Consider the following 18,969-nt stretch of genomic DNA (forward strand, 5'->3'; position numbering starts at 1 on the left):
TAGCGTCTTTTGGGATTTGCTCTATAGCTGCTCATTGAATTGTGCCTTGAAGGTCTTCACCTTTCTGTATGTAACTTGTACTCCATAATAAGGAAAGAACTGAAACTGGAACTGTAACCCATCATAACGTTTGAAATTACCTATGTGACTGCTTATTGAGCTGGACATCAAGAGAAGTTATAAATTAAAACAGTAGAAGTGGCTGAGGTTGTGAAACTGGGGCCCATGATGTTCTTTGATATTTGCTAACTACTTATGGAATTGTACTTTGGGAATTATCATTGTTATGTATATAGATTAAAGTCCACAATAAAAAAAATTTTTTAATTAAAAAATAAAAACAAATACCTAGAGACATTATGGTAGAACTATAGACTCTCAAGAATAAAGAGAGAAATCTTCAAAGTTACCAGAGCAAAAAGGGTGTTTGCAACAGAATAACAATTCACCATACTACAGACTTGTCCTCAGCCTGAGATGGCAATGTTGACAAAACCAAGCATTTGATAGTGTGTGCAGATTCTTATAATAATGGCTACCAATGAATCCTGCTTCTTTGTGTACACCCCTCTTTGCAATGCACATAGTTGTTTTTCCCATCAAGAAATGGTGACTGTTTCTCCAACCTCTTGAGTCTGGGATGACCTTGTGACTTGCTTTGATCAGCAGAATGTCAGAGAAATGACATTGTGCAACTTCAGAGTGGAGATCTTGAGAGGCATTGCAGCTTATGATCTTGCCCTCGTGGATTTCTGAGACTATATTGCCATGGAGAAGCCCAGTATTCCAACCCAGCTGAGCCCCAAGACTGAAGAATGCATTGGACACAGAGTTAAACATGAGTATAATGGGACTTATGGACAGGAGAGACGGTTCCACAGTGGTGGCCAGCTGGGAAAGATGAAAGTTTGTGCGCTGTAAAAAGCAGGGGGTGCCAGGGGGTGGTTTATAAGATTTAGGACAGAGACATTCCAGAGGGTGTGAGAACAGTGTTTCTGTAGGATTTTATGACACAGGGGTGTGGAGATTTGTTCTAGTTTGCTAATGCTGCCACCAGAGTCATATAAAGGAGTTCACAAACAGAGGGACCTCAGAGCAGCTAAGAGTGACATTTTGAAGAGCAGCTGCATCTAAGAGAGGACAAAATGCCCCAAGAGCAACACTTTGGAGAATGCCATTTTGAAACGCAACCTGGGAGCAAGCGGATGCCAGCCATGTGCCTTCCCAGGTAACAGAGGTTTTCCGTATACCCATTGCCTTCCTCCAGTAAAGGTACCCTTTTTTGATGCCTTACCTTGGACACTTTATGTCTTTAAGACTGTAACTTTGTAACCAAATAACCCCCCTTTATAAAAGCCAATCAGTCTCTGGTATTTTGCACCCCTGCAGCATTAGCAAACCAGAACAGATTTTGGTACCAGAGAAGTGGGGTGCTGCTGCTGCTAGGTTTGCAAATACCAAACATGTTGGGATGGCTTTCTAAATGGATAAGGGGAAGATTCTGGAAGAATTGTGAGGAGCTTGATAGAAAAGGCCTAAATTGCTTTGAAGAGACAGTTTGTGGAAATATGAACTCTAAAGATACTTCTGATGAGGCCTTGAGCAGACATGATGAATGTGTCATTGCCAACTGGAAGAAAGGTGATCCTTGTTTTAAAGTGACAGAGAATTTGGCAAAATTGAGTCCTGATATCAGATGGAAGGAAGAATTTGAGAGCGAAGAGCTGGGATACTTAGCTGATGAGATTTCAAAACTGAAAGTTGAAGATGTAACCTGGCTTCTTGCTGCTTATAGTAAAATGCAAGCAGAAAGAGAGAAACTTAGAACCAAACTCTTGGGTTCAAAGAACCCAGAAATTGATGGCCCGGAAAACTCTGGGCTTCCACGGGGTGGAACCCCAGAAATTACAGCCTCACGTGAGGATTTAACCAAACATGGAACCTGACCGCCATTTCAATACAAGCCAGGATTGGAGATGGAGTTATCCAGAAAGGATTTGTGGAAAGTCCTATTGCCTGACAACTTTGACCCCTGTGTGCTTCATGCAAAGCCAACAGAATTTTTGCGAGATATTTATAGACAGAGCCACTGCCAATCTGGACTGGAGGAGACAGAAAAGGAACAAATTGAAGGAAAAATTTCTTCAAAGACAGAACCATGGAGGTTGAGGTCTAGAGTCAAGAGGTCTCAGGCTGGGAGAGCGAAGCGTCCCATGCACGTGGAAAGGGTGAGTTTGCCCCAGAGGTCAAGTGTGGGCCTTCCACCTCGATGCTCAGGAAGACTGCTGCCACCCCAGGCCCCAGAGACGGTGAAGCACATTCCCAGGGGATTGGGGAGAACCTGGCTGCCACCCCACTATTTGGAGAGGGGAGAGCCTTTGCCCCAGTGATACAGAGTCCAGGTTGCACCCCGATGTTTGAGGAGGGTGGGGCCGAAAAGGTGGTCTCCCCAGTGTGTGAATATGTTGGAGCACTTGCCCCAGCGTATGGAGATAACGGGCTGCTGCCTAAGCTTTTGGAAAGTGTGGGACTCCTGCTCTCTCAAGCCCCAAGTATAAAACATCATTGTATAAATGACTCTCAGACTTTGAAATCTAATGCAATTTGCCCTGCAGGTTTTAGGAACTGTTTTGGTCCTGTTGACCCTGTTTTCCTTTCAGTTTCTCCCTATGGCAATGGGAATGTTTATCCTGTGAGTGTCCCTCCTTTGTTCTAGGTTTCACAGGTCCACTGTTAGAGAGGAATTTTGCCTTAGGACAGACCACACATGTGACTGATTTTGATGGGATCTTGTACTTAACTATTGTTTACTGAAAGGATTTAAGTTTCTGTGATATTGTAATGGGATGTTTGTATTTTGTATATGGAAATAACATGTTTTTCTGGGGTCCAGGGTGGAATGTACCAGTTTGTATATATTATGTTCCCCAGAAAAAGCCATGTTCTTTGATGCAGTCTTAAGGGAGCAGACGTATTAGTGTTGATTAAGTTGGAACCTTTGGATTAGGTTGTTTACATGGAGATGTGACCCACCCAATTGTAGACAATAACTCTGATTATATAATTTCCATGGAGGTGCCCCACCCATTCAGCATGGGCCTTGATTAGTTTACTAGAGCACTATATAAGAGCTCAGACAAAAGGAGCTTGTTTGCTGCAGCTGAGAGACACATTTTGAAGACAGCAGTTGGAAGCTGACGCTGACATTTTAGAGAACACCATTTTGAAATGCAACCTGGGAGCAAGCAGATGCCAGCCACATGCCTTCCCAGCTAAGAGAGGTTTCCTGGATGCCAATGGCCTTTCTCCAGTGAAGGTACCCCATTGTTGATGCCTTACCTTGGACACTTTGTGGCCTTAAGACTGTAACTTTGTAACCAAATAAATCCCCTTTATAAAAGCCAATCCATTTCTGGTGTTTTGCAACACGGCAGTGTTAGCAAACTGGAACACCACCCCACATCATGAATCTCATTAAGCCTTTCCATACAGAGAGGGGCATCAGGGTCTACTGTTACAGCGTCTGCTGTCAGCCACCCTAAACCATCATATACAGCATAAACCAGTACAGGTCGGGGCTTGTTCACCTGTTCCCATACAAGGGAGGAGATGTAAGCCCCAGACTCATTATAGGATGGTGGTTGGATTTCAGTCTTAAATGAGAAGATCCTTTTCCAGATTTCCTCACGGGCTGAATTCTGCCAGTCTAGCAGAGTATTCCACACAGTCCACGCCACGGGGGTCACAGTCCAAGGCAGGCCGGTAGCGCCCAAAGATGGCAAGTCCATGCAAACCCAGCAGTGGTTCCATTGTGGGCACGAGTTACTGCTGAAGCCTGCTGTAGGAAGGTGTTTGCTAGGGTGCTGTGGGCAGAAAGAAAGATGTTTAAGGGATCAAAAAGGGGTAATTCCTGCTCTAACAATATCCAGTGGTAGTGCATTTGGGTGGGTTGGTTGGTTCCACCTGTCTCTGTAGATGACTCACTCAGGTGAGGGTCATTTAGCTCCAGGTGCTATCTTTCTCCTTGAGGCCTGCCTGCTTTTGGGAATTTGCCCTCTGCTCAGCCAATCCACCACCCTACTTCTAACCCTATCTCATTTTCCCCTCAGAGACTTCTAACTCCCCTTAATCCTGAGGGAATTTGGGCCAATGGTCTGTCTTCTGTAGCTGCTTCAAGCTCCCAGTGGGTCACAGGCCCTACTGGTGGGATCTTAGAAGTCTCTGGCTGTGCTAGTGCAGGTGGGGAACGGAGGCATGGCCTCTGGTGAGGAGAAGTTTGTTTTGAAAGGCTTTTAACCTGGAAGAAAAAACTGGGTGAGAAATTGTACATCAGCTGAATAGAAGCAGAAGCAAGATGGAGCTCATGGAATCCCTTTCAGTTTTCAGGAAAACTGCTGGCTGGAGCTTGGCATCCTACGATGCCAGGGCCAGGCTCATCCTTGGGAGACTTACATCCCTGGAAGTCATGTCCCACACAGGGAGAAAGGTAGTTACATTTGTAAAGTGTGGGTTGAAGAGAGAGAGAGAGGGAGAGAGCACATTTGAGCAACAAAAGTTTTCTTGGGGTGACTCTAAGGCATTAATTATAAGTAGGCATAAGGGCAAGCTTTCAGATTAAGGGCTTGATTTATTAAATTGGGCACCCTTATTGCTTAAGAGAATAATAGGAATTTCCCAGGTGAGGAAGTTTAATAGTTTCACATTTTTCTTTAGTCCTTTAAGGGATTTTGCAAATACTTTATTTTCTGATTAAGAGTTTATTCTTTATTTTAGTTTCCATGTCAAATAAAGCTGAATTAGGTTGTTGTTTGATCTGTACCTTTTCTAAGAATAACTAAAGCCGTGACTAACAACATCTAACATCACACAGATCAGTATTAGGATATAACATGGACAGTGAGAACATTTTTTTAAGGAATGTTATACAATTTTTAAATATATGACAAATTTTAATTTAACAGAGGGATAGAAAATTATGGTAATCCTAAACACTTTCTATGTAATATGTTAAACTGTTTTAGCATTTCACTTTTACAAAGTGAAATAACAAATTCTTTGTAAGTTTTCCTTTAAGAGTGAGAAAACTTGTCTTTTGAAATAAAGGATGATAAGATCAACATAAGCATTAACAAGGATATTATTCTGTTATGATAGGAAATTTTTGTTTTCTAGACAGTACTTAGATGGTTGAAAAACACCTTTTTATAAAGATATTGGGACTATTTTAAAACCCTTGGGGCAGCACTAAGTGAGCAGGGCAGAAATCTTATTAAGTTTTTGTGATTTAGAAGCAAATAGGTATTGAGAGTTTGGGTGAAGAGGGATACAAAAAAAATGTATTTTTAAGATCTAGGACTGAGAACCTGAATGCAGACGGGGACTATTAGGCCAGGTTCACCCCAAGATGCCTTCATCCCATACAGACGGGTTTGCTTGGGCCTTGGTGCAAACAAGGCGTAAATATTAGCCGGTTCTCTAGTCTTAAGGTGGCCCCCAGGGAGTGAAGAAGATCCCTCCCTAGAAGGGGGGTGGGACATTCAGGGTCAATGAGAAATTGATGGACACTAGAATGCCCTTGTGATGGTTAGGTTCATGTGTCAACTTGTCCAGGTGATGGTACCCAGCTGTGTGGTCAAGCAAGCACTGGCCTAACTGTTGCTGCAAGGATGTTTATGGCTGGTTAATAAACCAACAGGCTGGTTTATTAAAATCATCAGTCAATTGGCTGCAGCTATGACTGATGACAACGAAGGGCATGCCTTCCACAATGAGAGAATGCAGTTAGCTGGATTTAATCCAATCAATCAGTTGAAGACTTTTAGCGAGACAGATAGAGGACCTTCATTTCTTCTGCTGACCAGTGAAGTCTTTCCTGAGGAGTTCGTTGAAGGTGCCAGTTCGTTTCCTGAGGAGTTCATCAAACTTCTTCATTGGAGTTCCAGTCTGCTGCCTGCCCTGTGGAATTTGGACTTGTGTGTACCCACAGTTGCGTGAGACACTTTTATAAATGTTATATTCATAGATATCTCTCATTGATTCTGTTTTCCTAGAAAACCCTAATTAATACAGTCCTCAAGCTTAAAAAGGAGAGAGGTGGTATTCCAGTTTGCTGATGCTGCCAGAATGCAAAACACCAGAAATGGATCGGCTTTTATAAAAGGAGTTTATTTGGCTTACACATATACAGTCTTAAGGCCATCAAGTGTCCAAGGTAATGCATCAACAATTGGGTGCCTTCACTGGAGGATGGCCAATGGTGTCCGGAAAACCTCTGTTAGCTGGGAAGGCACGTGGCTGATGTCTGCTCCGTAGTTCTGTTATCAAATGGCTTTCTCCCAGGACATTCCTCTCTAGGCTGCAGTTCCTCAAAAATGTCACTCTTAGTTGCTCTTGGGGTGTTTGTCCTCTCTTAGCTTCTCCAGAGCAAGAGTCTGCTTTCAACGGCCATCTTCAAACTGTCTCTCTTCTGCAGCTCCTCTCTCAGCTCCTGTGCATTCTTTGAAGTGTCCCTCTTGGCTGTAGCAAGCTCACTCCTTCTGTCTGAGCTTATATAGTGCTCCAGTAAACTAATCAAGGCCCACGCTGAATGGGCAGGGCCACACCTCCATGGAAATTATCCAATGAAAGATCTCACCCATAGCTGAGTGGTCACTTCTCCATGGAAACATCCACTCAAAAGTCTCCAACCTAATCAACACCAATACATTTCCTGCCCACACGAGACTGCATCAAAGATAATGGCGTTTTGGGGACATAATACATCCCAACCAGCACAGGTGGTAAAGGTCTTCATTCTGGCTTTACCATCAACCTCCCATAGGCAAGTCGAGTGGAGGTAGCTCAGAATGGCAGTTCAGGACAGAGTGGCTCCAGTGCTAATTAAGGAATTAATCATCTTACCTGTCACAGCAAGTGTCACCCAAGGCTCCTCTGGGTTGACGGTCAGATGTGAAATCAGTGGAGCCATAAGTGGCCTCGGACACGCTAGTCATCTTCACTTGCCATGAGCAGGGCTTGAGGGGCTGTCCTGCCCACCACTTCAGGAGACATTGCAGCCCCTGGGCCCGGTGCCCATGTTGGTGGCAACTGGAGCGAGGCCCCGGTGGGTCCCAAGGTCGAGAGTTGCCTCGAGGTGTCTGGCACTCTCTCTGCCAGGGACCCTGTGACCCGCAGTTGAAGGGAGGTTTGTGAGGCTGGGAGCCATGAGTCAGGTGGCCTCAAGGGGGCATGGCAACTGTAACAGCGACTGCCATTAGCTGAGCCTCTTCCCTGGCCTTCTGCTTTCTTCTCTTTGCCGTCTCCTCCTTCTTGGCCTTGTCTCGATGGTTAAAGACAGAAAAGGCAGTTTTAACAGGTCATTAGTGGGAGACTGTGGGCCCATGGAGAGCTTTTGCAGCCTTCCCCAAATGTCAGGGGCAGACTGGCTGGTGAAATGGGTGCCCAGCACAATCTGACCTTCCCGGGAGTCCAGGCTGGCGTTGGTAAGCTTTTTAGGGCTTCCACCAGCCTCCCCTGGAAGAGAGCCAGGTTTTCCTCTTTCTAGTTTTGCTTTCTCCTCTGAACGGCCTGCAGCAGCTTTCACTGCTTGTTCTGCCTCAGTAGCCATCTGTGAGTCTCCTTAACAGAGGCCATGCTATGGCTGCTGCCATTTGGTGGTTTCTTTTCTTACTCAAATTTAATTGTCCTGCTATTTGTTGCAAAACAGCAACCCTGCCCGAGCTTTCAGGGTGTCCCCATACTCTCATGGTGGTCCCCTTTTATCTAGGAGGGCAGCCACCCCTCCCCATGTGGATGATATGGGACAATTTGGGGTACCCCCACAGATCCTCCCTTCCCAAGACTCAGGCCCACTATGGCCAGTGACTCTTCCTTCTCCCGGCAGGCTTGCAAATTGTTCCAACCCAGCGCAGCCCCGTGACTGAAGAACATGCCAGGTATGGCGTGAGTTTAATGGGACTTACGGACAGGAGATGGTGCCACAGTGGTGGCTGGTGGGATAGACGGAATTGGTACTCTGCAAAGAGCAAGGGATGCCAGTGGTCAGGTTATAAGGGTTTTAGATCAAAGGCATTCCATAGGGTGTGAGATCAGAGCTTCGGCAGGGTCTTGTGACACGGGTGTTTGTCATCGACAGTGAGCAGCGGAGGGGAGTCTGTTTAGGACACCATCTGTACATTCTTTCCCCCCGGGGGAGGTCTGGTGACCTTTAGTGTCTGTCCTGGTCAAATAGGCGGCCTCATGCAGTGACTCTCTTTCACTTTTCACCATGGACGGGGGACCTGGGCCGGAGTCCCCACACCCAGCTAGCCAACCAGATGAGAGGTCACACTGGAGAGGACTGAGGTGCCACAGCTGATGGCTGCCAGACATTTGGTTGAGGCCATGTTGGAGCTTCCAGCACCAGCTGAGCCCTCCGGTGGCTGAAGTCATATGAGGGATCCCAGGTGAGGCCAGCAGGAGAGTCACCCAGATGGCTAACCCACAGAACCAAGAGAGAAATCACGGCTGTTTTACACCACTAAGTTTTGGGGTAGATGGTTACAGAGCAAAGGATAACAAAATATAACTGATTTCTAGGTCATGAAATCAATTTACTGCAAAAAAAATTAAAAAACATAGTAAAATAGAAAACACAAGAATGTATTTCATACAGAAGGGTGCTCCGGAAATCTGCTGTGCAGCAAACCATCCATAGGTCAGTGATGAAAAAACACCTCCAAATTATCATGCTCCCCATTGTGTGGGCTTCCTTACAACACAGTGGCCTCAGAGAAGCTGGATGACTCTTATGTGTGGCACATGGAGCACTAACCTCACCCCACCTTCCCTCCATCCAGCCTCCACTCCCAACACCATGGCACAACCCAAATTCCTGAGACTTCCCTACTGAATTAGAAATGCTTCCTCTTACCAGAAAGGTGGAGCCATTTTCTGTCTTCTCACTTTATCATCAGCACTTAAAAGTAGGTAGATAGTAGGTCCCCAACAAGTGAATGTTGAATTGCTTTTTAATGGTGCAGGGTCCCCAAAGCCACATTTATAGCTAACCCCCTAGGTGATGCTTTGCACGCTCAAATTTGGTTAACTGCCCTAGAGGCCAAGCTGATCCCCATGCCAAGGGTCCTCTCGAGCATTCAAAAGCCTTGTGTGTTTCCATCATGGCCCCGCTCTTCCGTCTCTGCCCACCCCCAGGCACTCATCCCTGCAAAGGAGCCTGGACGGCCCCCTGCCTTGCTCCCTCCTCCATGCTGACAGGGCCCTTCAGGGCTCCCACTGGATGGGGTGTCTTGGGGATGGACACTCATCTCACCCACCTCTGCTCCTCCAAGGTAGAACCAGGTCATCTCCAGAAGGTGCTCAGAGTGGGCCCCCTCACACATCCCCATTAGAAAAGATGTAGCTGAGAGAAGAATGTGCATGTGGTGAATCTCAGCTCAAGAATGCTCAGTGACTTGCTCCAGGTCACCTGATTTGTCCCTTCTGCCCCCAGCCCAGGGCTCCCCCCACTCGTGCTGTGCTCCGGGTACCAGGCCCAAAGTGAACTCCAGCAACTAATTGTCCTTGAAATCTCCATGCCCCTTTTTTAATCAAGGAAATGGACTACCAAATGCCTGGATACTGTTTCTCACCAAGAAGAGGAACAAAAAGCATTAGAGATATGTAATTTACAAATGTATTAAGTGGTGGAGGCGGGGCAAGATGGCGGCATAGGGAGGTGTGGAATTTAGTTGGTCCTCTAGAGCAGCTAGTAAATAGCCAGGAATAATTAGAAAATAGTCTGGAACAACTGACGGGGACATCCATGACCGAACACACATTGTATACCAGTCCGGAATGGGTGGAACGGCTGAGATCGCCACAGAACTGGAAACCTGATACTGCACACAGCCTCCTCCTGTGTTCAGGAGGTCTGGGAAAATCTGATTGGGGTAATCAAGGAAACCAGATGCCTAGACAACAAAAAATTATGAATCACACTAGGAAAAAGGAAGATATGGCCCAGTCAAAGGAAGAAACTTACACTTCAAATGAGATATAGGGGTTGAACAACTAATTAAAAGATCTTCAAACAAATATGCAATTGTATATATAGCTTATATGGTGTGACTGTATGATTGTGAAAACCTTGTGGCTCGCAATCCCTTTATCCAGTGTATGGACAGATGAGTAGAAAAAAGGGGTATAAAAAGTAAATGAATAATGGGGGGGTGTGAGATGTTTTGGGTGTTTTTACTTTAATTTTTATTTTTTAGAGTAATGAAAATGTTCAAAAAATTGATTGTGGTTATGAATGCACAACTATATGATGATACTGTGGAAAAAAAAGAAAGGTATTAAGTGGTATGGGGTAAAAACTTGGAGATACATACCAAAGAATATAGGAAAAAATGAATCCTTCTCGATTCTCCAGATCCCGGAATCCCATCCTGGAATGGAAACAGGCAGGCCTTAACTAGCAGAGAACCAAAACTCCACAATTACTTTAAAAATGCACAATGTGAAAAATGAAAAAGGCATTTATCCACAGAAATCTTAGCAACCTAAGCCAAGACAGAACACATAGCCTTAGGGAGGAGGTTTAAAGGTGGGATACGAGTCACGACGTCTGGAGCATGACCACAGCCGGACTGCAGAACCCCTCCCTGCGGGCGAGTTCTAGCACATTCTAGATCTGCACATGGGAGCCGGTGTGGCAATGAATGTGGCAACCAGAGCAGGTGAATTATCAAAAACATCTCCTCACTGGCTGCCAGGGTATTTCTCAGCTGACTTTTTTTTTTCAAGATACTAAAAACTGAGAAATTGATCAATCGAATGTTGAAAAACATTAGCAATTCAGTCAGAACTCTTTTTTGTTTTTTCTTTTTTTTTTAAGAAGTTGTGAGATTCCACAACTGTTTTGCTAGGCCAAAAAAAGGAAGGTGGACAGAAGCAGGAAAGCACATTAATGTTGTAAATCTCTATACTGGAGTTGACCCCCAGAAGTAGGAAATGAGTCTGCCCTGAGTTAAATCTTGAGATCAGCAAGCTCAGGTTCCAACTAGAGAAACATGAAATTACCTGACAGCCACCTCCTGACAGAAACGAGAGGCAAGGTAACGATCCAGATTGAGAAAACACACCAGTCAGAAGAGGAGGGGTCAGCCCGGAAGCAGAGAACAGGAAAAGTAAAACCAAGGCCTGCAAGGGGCCGTGCCAGCTTCTGGCTCAGCACATCCCACACCGGCTGGCAGGAGCCTTCTGAGGGGCAGAGGGGGACGGCACCTCATCCCAGGTGAGGCCAGCGCCTCTCCCACTCCGATGGGCCTGGAGTGCCAACGTGTGGGCTGCCTCCCCGCATCCCAGGAACCAACCTCCGGCCCTTCAGTTTGGGTGGGCTCCCCGCCCTCCGTGCTGGGCCCGCCTGCTGGACAAGCTGGTCAGCGTCGCCCTCCCCACCCCCTGCCATGTCTGGCGCACAGCTCAGGCCCTGGGTGGGTGCAGTCAGAGGACAGGGCTCTGCACTGGGTGGACGCCAGCCCGGAGGGATGCAGCCCTGGGGGCACCATGTGGTGACATGGGGAGGGCAGCGCCAAGGAAGGGGAGCCGAGACCAGGCGGGAAGGAAACACACAGGCACAGCGCCAGTGACGTGGTTTGGGCCCTGGGGCCAGGCCAGCCCAGCTCTAGGCTGTTCGCGGATGGGAGCCTGCGCCTTTCCGGTTTCTTTGGAGACGATCACCCTACATGTCCTGTGCTTTCTGGAAGCACTCTCTTCCCGGGAGCCTCTGGGACTTCAGGAGAGAGGGCAGGGACCACTCGGTCTTCCCTTGGGGACACCCTTATCCTATCCTTCTGTCTTCCAGCTTTTTTATCAGCTGATTTCTAGAATATAATTTCCATATGGTGACACTGCCTCTGATTAATCAGTCTATAGCATGAGATAAAACGGCTGCAGTCAGTTTTCAATATAATTACAGCTTATTCTCAGTATTTTTTATTGGCAGTGGAAAATGCTTCAGTATTTTATTGAAAGAAAGCAATAAATAATACTGTGATAAAAATAGTTCAAAAGTAGACTGTACATACTTTGTTACAGAATCAGGAAGTTCACAAAAGATTAATAGAAAAACAGAACAGTAACAATGAATTGTACAGGTAAATTAAAAGCAGAAACCAAAATGGAACAAGACCAGCTCTGTTTAGCTGTCTGTATACCAGCTGCACAATAAATAACGCACCGGGAGCTGAACATGTCTTGCTGGCTTTTTTAATGTGCCATTTAAAAAGTAAAAGTTACATTTGCTACTTATACAATCCAAAATGGCTGTATCATCAAAATCTAAAAACATGTGTCTAGATTCATTCTTTGAACATGTTTACAAACAAATGTAAAAAGATGATTTACATAAGAAAAATAAGGCCTTTATCAAAGTTGCACTGCGCTAGCTCCAGGATTCCGCGCCCTCCTCTGTGCGCGCCCAGGCCTGTGAGGCGGCAGTGGCGCCTCGTGCCCGGCCTCTGGTGCAGGCGAGGGGGCACCTTCCGCCCAGCGCCCATGGAGGCCGGCAGGGAGAGGAGGCTGGGCCGCCCTCCCCAGCTTTCTCTCCCGGCCGAGACCCCTCCTCAGCTCACGGCTGCTGTCCGTCCTGAAGACGCATCACCTGAGTCCCACAGACACGGGTCAGGGAAGGCTCAACCTTCCCAGGAGATCCCCACAGTCCTCTGATCCTCCTTTCAGTCCAAATTTTATGAGAAGTTGATATTTACCCCTAGATATCTGAAACCTGTTCAAGCTGCAGAATAAAGTGTTTCTTACTAGAAAAAGCATTAAGTCAGTCATTAAAATACAATAATAACTGCCTGAAATTAAGTCTGCTTATTTCAAAACAATTGTTGACAAGCTAGATTACGTTTGCAAAGGATATTGCATACTGCTTGTGTCTTGGTAATTTTACAAACATAGTAAAATCCTTTTCTCCGTCACGGTTTATTATTAAAAAATTAAACAATGGTAATTACAATAAATGCATCATTTACAAAAGCCCTATATTTGTTCATAGGATTTATACATATAAGCATTACAGTACATTCATTTGAAAGACTAAAATTAGGTATAAGAACATGAATTGATTTGAAAGGATATTTATAGCCTGGATATACATGAAAAAGTAAGTAACTATATAAATGAAGAGTCGTAAGTTTACATAAATATAAGAAACATTAAATTCTAAAATATTTTCTCTATAGTATTCATGAATTTTTCATTAATTAAAAACTCTGTAATAAAATATCTCAGGGTCCATATAACAAGTATTAACAGATTGAAGATCCCACTGGGTTCTAAAATGTAGTCCGTTGGATTCAAAATGCTGCATATCATCTGTAGAAGTAGTGTGGGTAAACTGGAAAATAAAAACAAACAAAAAAACACTCTTAGAGAAGCCGCAGAGACGAAGGATCACGGCTTCCAAAGCTGCACCCGTTTCCTCAGCCCCGAGGCCCCTAGGCCTCCCCTGTGGCCCGGGCTTTGGCTGCCTCAGGGCTCACTAGAGGAAACATCAAGGACTACAAACATCAATGAAAGAATTCCTGGCTGAGCTTCATTTGGGCGCATGTCTAAAAATTATCATTTCTTAAAAAAAAAAAAAAAAGATGAAGCCAATTAAACATTCCAGCACAGACATCAAAACAGAACTGGGCAGAAGAGAACAGGACTCCCACAGCCCTCCTGCCCCTGCTCAGCTGGGACCCCCGTGGAAACTGCCAGGCACAGAGCGCAGGGGAGAGCCCCGAGTAACTGCAGCCCTCCAGTGGCAGACCAGGTCTGTTTTAAAACCAGTCTCTCTAAAGGGAAGGGCTGTGAGCGTCAGCTGATGTGGCCTCACGAAGCTTAATGCAATATGTGACTAACCACAAAACTCTGGGGCTTTTTTCATTTGAGATGTATATTTCCAATGAGCGAGCCGGCACTGGGGCCTGGGGCCTGGACAGTGGGCACGTGCCAGCGCCGCAGGTGCTCCGGCCAGGACTGCCAGGCGGACTTGGGTTGTCTTTGCCACCTCGGCTCCTCCCCCCACTCCCCCTACAAAAGACAAAGAAAAGATATAGTGGACACTTACAACAAGCCAGCATTTCCAGTTTAAGGAAAATGCAGAAATATGTTTCCCTTAAAGACATGGACACACTAACTTCCTTATGATGAAGTGTAGGCGTATAAAAAGATCTGCGTCATCTTAATGGGTGCAGAAGGCTTTGGGTGTCTATGTTTTTAAATTCCTGATGTAACTGAAATCAAATTGGCTCGAGGCCCAAAGCCAACAGCACACTCAGCATTAGGGCTCCGAGCCTGCCAGGCTGCAGCTCCTTGCGCCCGCGGGGGACAGACGCTGCCTCTACTCACCGGTGGGGGGCTCAGCAGGAGTAGGTCCTGACTGTAGCCGAGTCCAGCCTCTGGGTTCCCGATACATTGCCTGCTCCAGCCATGGTGAGAGGAAGCGTGCAAAACACAGCGTGCGGTTAGTCTGGGAACATCACGCGGGGTCACGGGTACAGACACACGTTTTCACACCTGCAGCAGCACCTTTGGAGGGGTCTGAGGTGAACTTTCTAGAGTGGGAGCAAGTGAGCTAGAGAAAGAATGAAGTCTCACAAATGGTCATTCTCTCTCTCTCCAGTTTCAAGTAGCCCTAGAGTCACTGGGAGTAATTCTAAAATAGCAACAGTTTGAGGCATCAAATGATATAAAAATGGTTTTAAAATGTATAATTTGCATAAGTGACAACTATTAACACAAAGTTAAAGTGATAACTTTCTTTTTCACCTCTCTAGACAAATTATGGGCCAACTAGACTTTTCTTTTGACCTGAACGTAGCCTTGGTGGGAAAGGTGTGTGGTAAAGGGCTCCCTGATGTGCTGCGGTGGAGTCGGGCTGGTGCTGCTCTTCCTGGAAGGAGCGGCGAGCAGATTAGGGCCCCTGTGGCTTTTCCTCAGAAACGACTGATCCCAGGTCTGAGCTGCTGTCTGGGAACGCTGTGGACCACCAAAGCAGCTGTTCCCATTCAAGAAATACACCACCCCCCACACCCAGGCTACCACCGAGACTGGGGGAGCAACTTCCCAAACCTGCAGCAGACACTGGCTGCCCCCAGTTACACTTTTTTACCCTTGTCCTCTCCCCCGTGCTTCTACCAAGGGTAGATGAGTAGTGAAGGGACAAATAACAGGAAGGAGGAAAGAAGAAAGGAAAGGCAGAACTCACACAAGTTGGAAATTGTGTGTGACTTAAAATTCACTCACGTTCCCAGTGTTGAGGGAAGTCCTAGGGATAAGTTACAGGCTTTGAAAGCCATAGACGGCTACCTCATGGAAGTTTTCTAGCATCACCCGTGACACAGACAGACTTCCTAAGGACACAGAAGGACGCCTCGCTCCGTTAGTTGGTAGAACTAATTGATACACCAAGATTCCAACAGACAAGAATTTTTTTAAAAAAATCTACATGACTGTTAAACTTTCATAAACAACTGTTATGATTAAATTTAAAACAGTCGAATCCGGCCATGCAGCCATATTCAGTGCCAGGCGGTGTCTGAAGCTGGCCGTGCACCTGCAGGCGGCAGCCACCGCGCCGAGCACGTACCGTCCATCTGCATCTTCTTCGGCTGCACGGAGGGTGAGGGCATGGAAGACGTGACCCTGAAGTTCGCCGGGAGCGTCTCTGCTGATCCAGCAGCTAAGCCACGAATGTCCTTTGGTCTAAACTTCTTCCTCCATGAAGGCGCTCTCCTAAAGCTTTTATCATCGTCCTGGCAAATCAAAGAATAGAAAGTAAAGCTAACTGTTCTTTAAAATGACTGCTCAAATCCTTTATGTACTTTTGTTCACCCGTATTTAAGCCCCTGTTGATGACCATGTAACTGGTTGTCCAAATCGGACCTTTCTGCGGGTGAAAGGACAGGTGTGTGCTCCTGAGGCAGGGGCCCCGCCTGGGCACACACCGGGAGGGCCCTGGCCACCAGGGCACGTGTTCCCTCCACCTGTGGCCACACTTCACTGGTTACCTTACAGAAATCACCTTCCTGCTATGTAACATCAAAAAAAGCAATCTTAAAAATTGTTTTCAAGCTTTAAATGATTCCGTTTTATACCAGGATACAGTGAATAAGCATTTCATTTTTAGAGTTGTCCTCCCAACCCTGACCCCTTATCAAACTCAGGTTTTCTTGAGGTCCAATGACAAGAATAAATAACAGTGTGAGAATAAATGAGTCATGGTTGTGTATTAGGGGAAATTAACCTTTTATATGTTTTTAATATACTTCTGAAGCATATCCGAAAAGCATCAAGGCTCTGGACTGGTGCAGGACCATCCAGCTGTGCCCAAGAAACCAATTTGCGGACCCCGTTCCTATGTTGCAACCAATGCTTTGTGATGTGAAAACCAGTTTTATGAGGTGGCAGATAAAAAAAAAAATACCCTGCCCTACTGAAAATATTAGTTTCTATTTAATGGCTCATATGATGATATAAGAACAAAAAACTTGTGAAGTTATCTGCATATTTAGAAGAGAGCCTTGCTACATGGCTTTCCTGTGTACGATAAAAGACATGTTCATAGATTACAGCTAAAACAAACTTAAAATATTAGGCCAAAAACTTACCTCATCAAACCTTCTGTCAGTACCCATGACCAAAAGGTTGTTAAACTCTCTTTCCAAGACAGCACGAGCCTGAAATCATAACAAAAACAAAAATCCCCAAATGTGCATTAATCTACTTTGACAGATTCTGTTAGAGCACACCATAAATATTTTTTAAACTAAGAGTTTTTTAAACTCTCAATGCAAGCTGTGAATGTTGAATCATGATACTACTTTAAATCAGGGGTTTTTAACGTGGAGTTCATGGATGGGCTTGCAGGATGAGGGGGTCGGTCCATAGCCTCTTAGAAATTAAACACAAAATTGTGCTGCTTTGCTTGGCGTTAGGGGGTGGGGAGAGGACGGTTACTGGAGAAAGATACACAATGCTCTGTAGAGGAATAAAACATTTCCTGATTCTCAAATGGGCCTAAGAGTAAAAAAGAATGATATAAGGCAAATACCACAGAAGCAAAACCGAAGGAAACCTGCAAGTAGCAAAGCTAGAAATGTTTCTCATCCCATGTAAGAACTAAATACATGTGGCTCTTCTGAACACATGCACGCAAATTAAAGTTTCTCCTTATTTTGTTTACTGCAAGACTCTCATGCTTGCCAGAGAAAATGGAAAAGAGGACAGCCACAAATAATGAAAATATGAGTGCTGCTGATTAAACGATGATACTACAGATTAAGTGTGGAAAGAGATTACTAATTGGCTGAGTTTTCTTCCTGTGCAAACAAATAATTAATGGCCTATAACCAAGAGACTCCACTCAACAACCTGGGCTCAGTGGGGGCACGGGAAAGGCTCCGGCACACACCTGCGCGTTCTGCGTCGGGATCTGTAACAACAAGGCCAGGGCGCTGAAATCAAAGGTCTCATCTAAGGCCACAAGTGCGCCATGAACGCCGCTCTCTGAAAGGTTGTTTGCGTACTCTTTCAGCCCAATCGACAGGACCCAGCGGATCAGTCGCTCATTGCTCCAGACAAGCACGTCTGCAGAGGAATAAAAACAATGATAAAAGTGGCTTCAGAAAGCCATCTTCATCACTGGCAGCCTCTAATGCAGGAGACAGATTCCTACTGGGGATCATGATCCTTCAGTTCCTGACCAAAGAGCCGACCCCACGAGTGCTAGGGGACACAGCCAAAGGGACAGACACCCCCAGGCACTGCCTCTGGGCATAGCTGCACCAGCCCTCTCCACCCTAATGGATCCTTCAAGAGAACCCAGGAGGAATGATCTTACTATGTACATTTTATTTCAAGAGAATAGAAAATGATGAGGATCCAGGGATCAGAAACCAAAAGAACAAGTAAGAATTTGAATACAAGTAAGATGGGAGAACACATTTTGTATATACACCACAGCCTCTTTCTGGAACATTCCTCCACATCAGAAGAGCAGCCGGCACCTGCTTAACTCAGCACAAACCTCTTGTCCCCGGTCCTGAGGCCCGTGCTTGTGTTTTCCCATTTTAAAGACAGAGAAACATAAAGCTGTTCTTCTTGGGAAAAAACCGTATCTTATGCAAATTAATGTTATTAAATTTGCTCTGTAAGCGAACTAAAAACAGCCAGTAAACAGATATCCAGATGATCACCAACTACTTCCAAAGGCAGCTTTTGTCAGGTGTAAAAAGATTTAAAACACACAGCAAACAAGTGAAACGGGCTGCCGTCGTTCATTCTTTCCCACTCCCTCACGGACGAACTGAGCCGCTGTGAAGGCTGCCCTCCTGCCCCCGGGAGCTGTGCTGCCAGTTCTCTTCTGGGTTCCCGAAGCCTCGGTTACCCCCATAGCTGTATCTTTCACACTTAACCAAGTGGGCCAACAGCAAGGTCCCGATCACCTGTGCTCTGCTGTTACCCAGCAGCAGGCGAAAGCATTTCCGAACGAAAGGACAGATGTCATGACAACAGGACTCTTCCTGCCTGAGACTGACGGATGCACAGGGGCAGAGGCACGAGTCCTCCTGCTCCCGCGGAGGGGCTGAGGCGCCCCTTTCCATCCCTCCCTCCCTGCCCCACACTAGGATGCCACAGTTTTCTCCACTTAATGCCTTTTGTGATGTTTTAAAAATAGAAAGGCGTCCAGGCTGCGAATACACTGGGAAGCAGGTACATGCCAGTCAGTTAAAAATAATAAATACACTAACCTTTTATTTCATTCTGGCTTTCTTCTCTTTTTCTTTCCAGTTCTTTCCGGTCATAGTTTAACCTTCGTAGGCACATAATTCCACACTGGAAACTGTTCCTATTTACCAAATAAATAAATAGTTCAGAAAGACTATTTAAAGATGGCAATAAGCAGAAATCTCGCAGCTACTTAGGAAGAACTGA

General features: G+C 45.7%; 1 protein-coding gene across 9 annotated transcripts in view; it reads right to left on the reverse strand.

Annotated features, from left to right (window-relative positions):
• Nucleotides 1-11,962: 11,962 nt before the first annotated feature.
• Nucleotides 11,963-18,969, reverse strand: part of PPFIA1 (PTPRF interacting protein alpha 1) — a 112,519-nt gene continuing 105,512 nt past the window's right edge. For all 9 annotated transcript variants that reach the window (XM_037838353.1, XM_037838349.1, XM_037838348.1 and 6 more), the window contains 6 exons: nt 18,786-18,883; nt 17,447-17,622; nt 16,644-16,712; nt 15,623-15,788; nt 14,383-14,452; nt 11,963-13,384 (listed from right to left, as the gene is read on the reverse strand). In XM_037838353.1, coding sequence (XP_037694281.1) covers nt 14,394-14,452; nt 15,623-15,788; nt 16,644-16,712; nt 17,447-17,622; nt 18,786-18,883 — 568 coding nt within the window. In that variant the 3' untranslated portion in view covers nt 11,963-13,384; nt 14,383-14,393. The remainder of the gene's footprint in view (nt 13,385-14,382; nt 14,453-15,622; nt 15,789-16,643; nt 16,713-17,446; nt 17,623-18,785; nt 18,884-18,969) is intronic.

This window comes from Choloepus didactylus, chromosome 6 (assembly GCF_015220235.1).
Source record: "Choloepus didactylus isolate mChoDid1 chromosome 6, mChoDid1.pri, whole genome shotgun sequence".
NCBI lineage: Eukaryota > Metazoa > Chordata > Mammalia > Pilosa > Megalonychidae > Choloepus > Choloepus didactylus.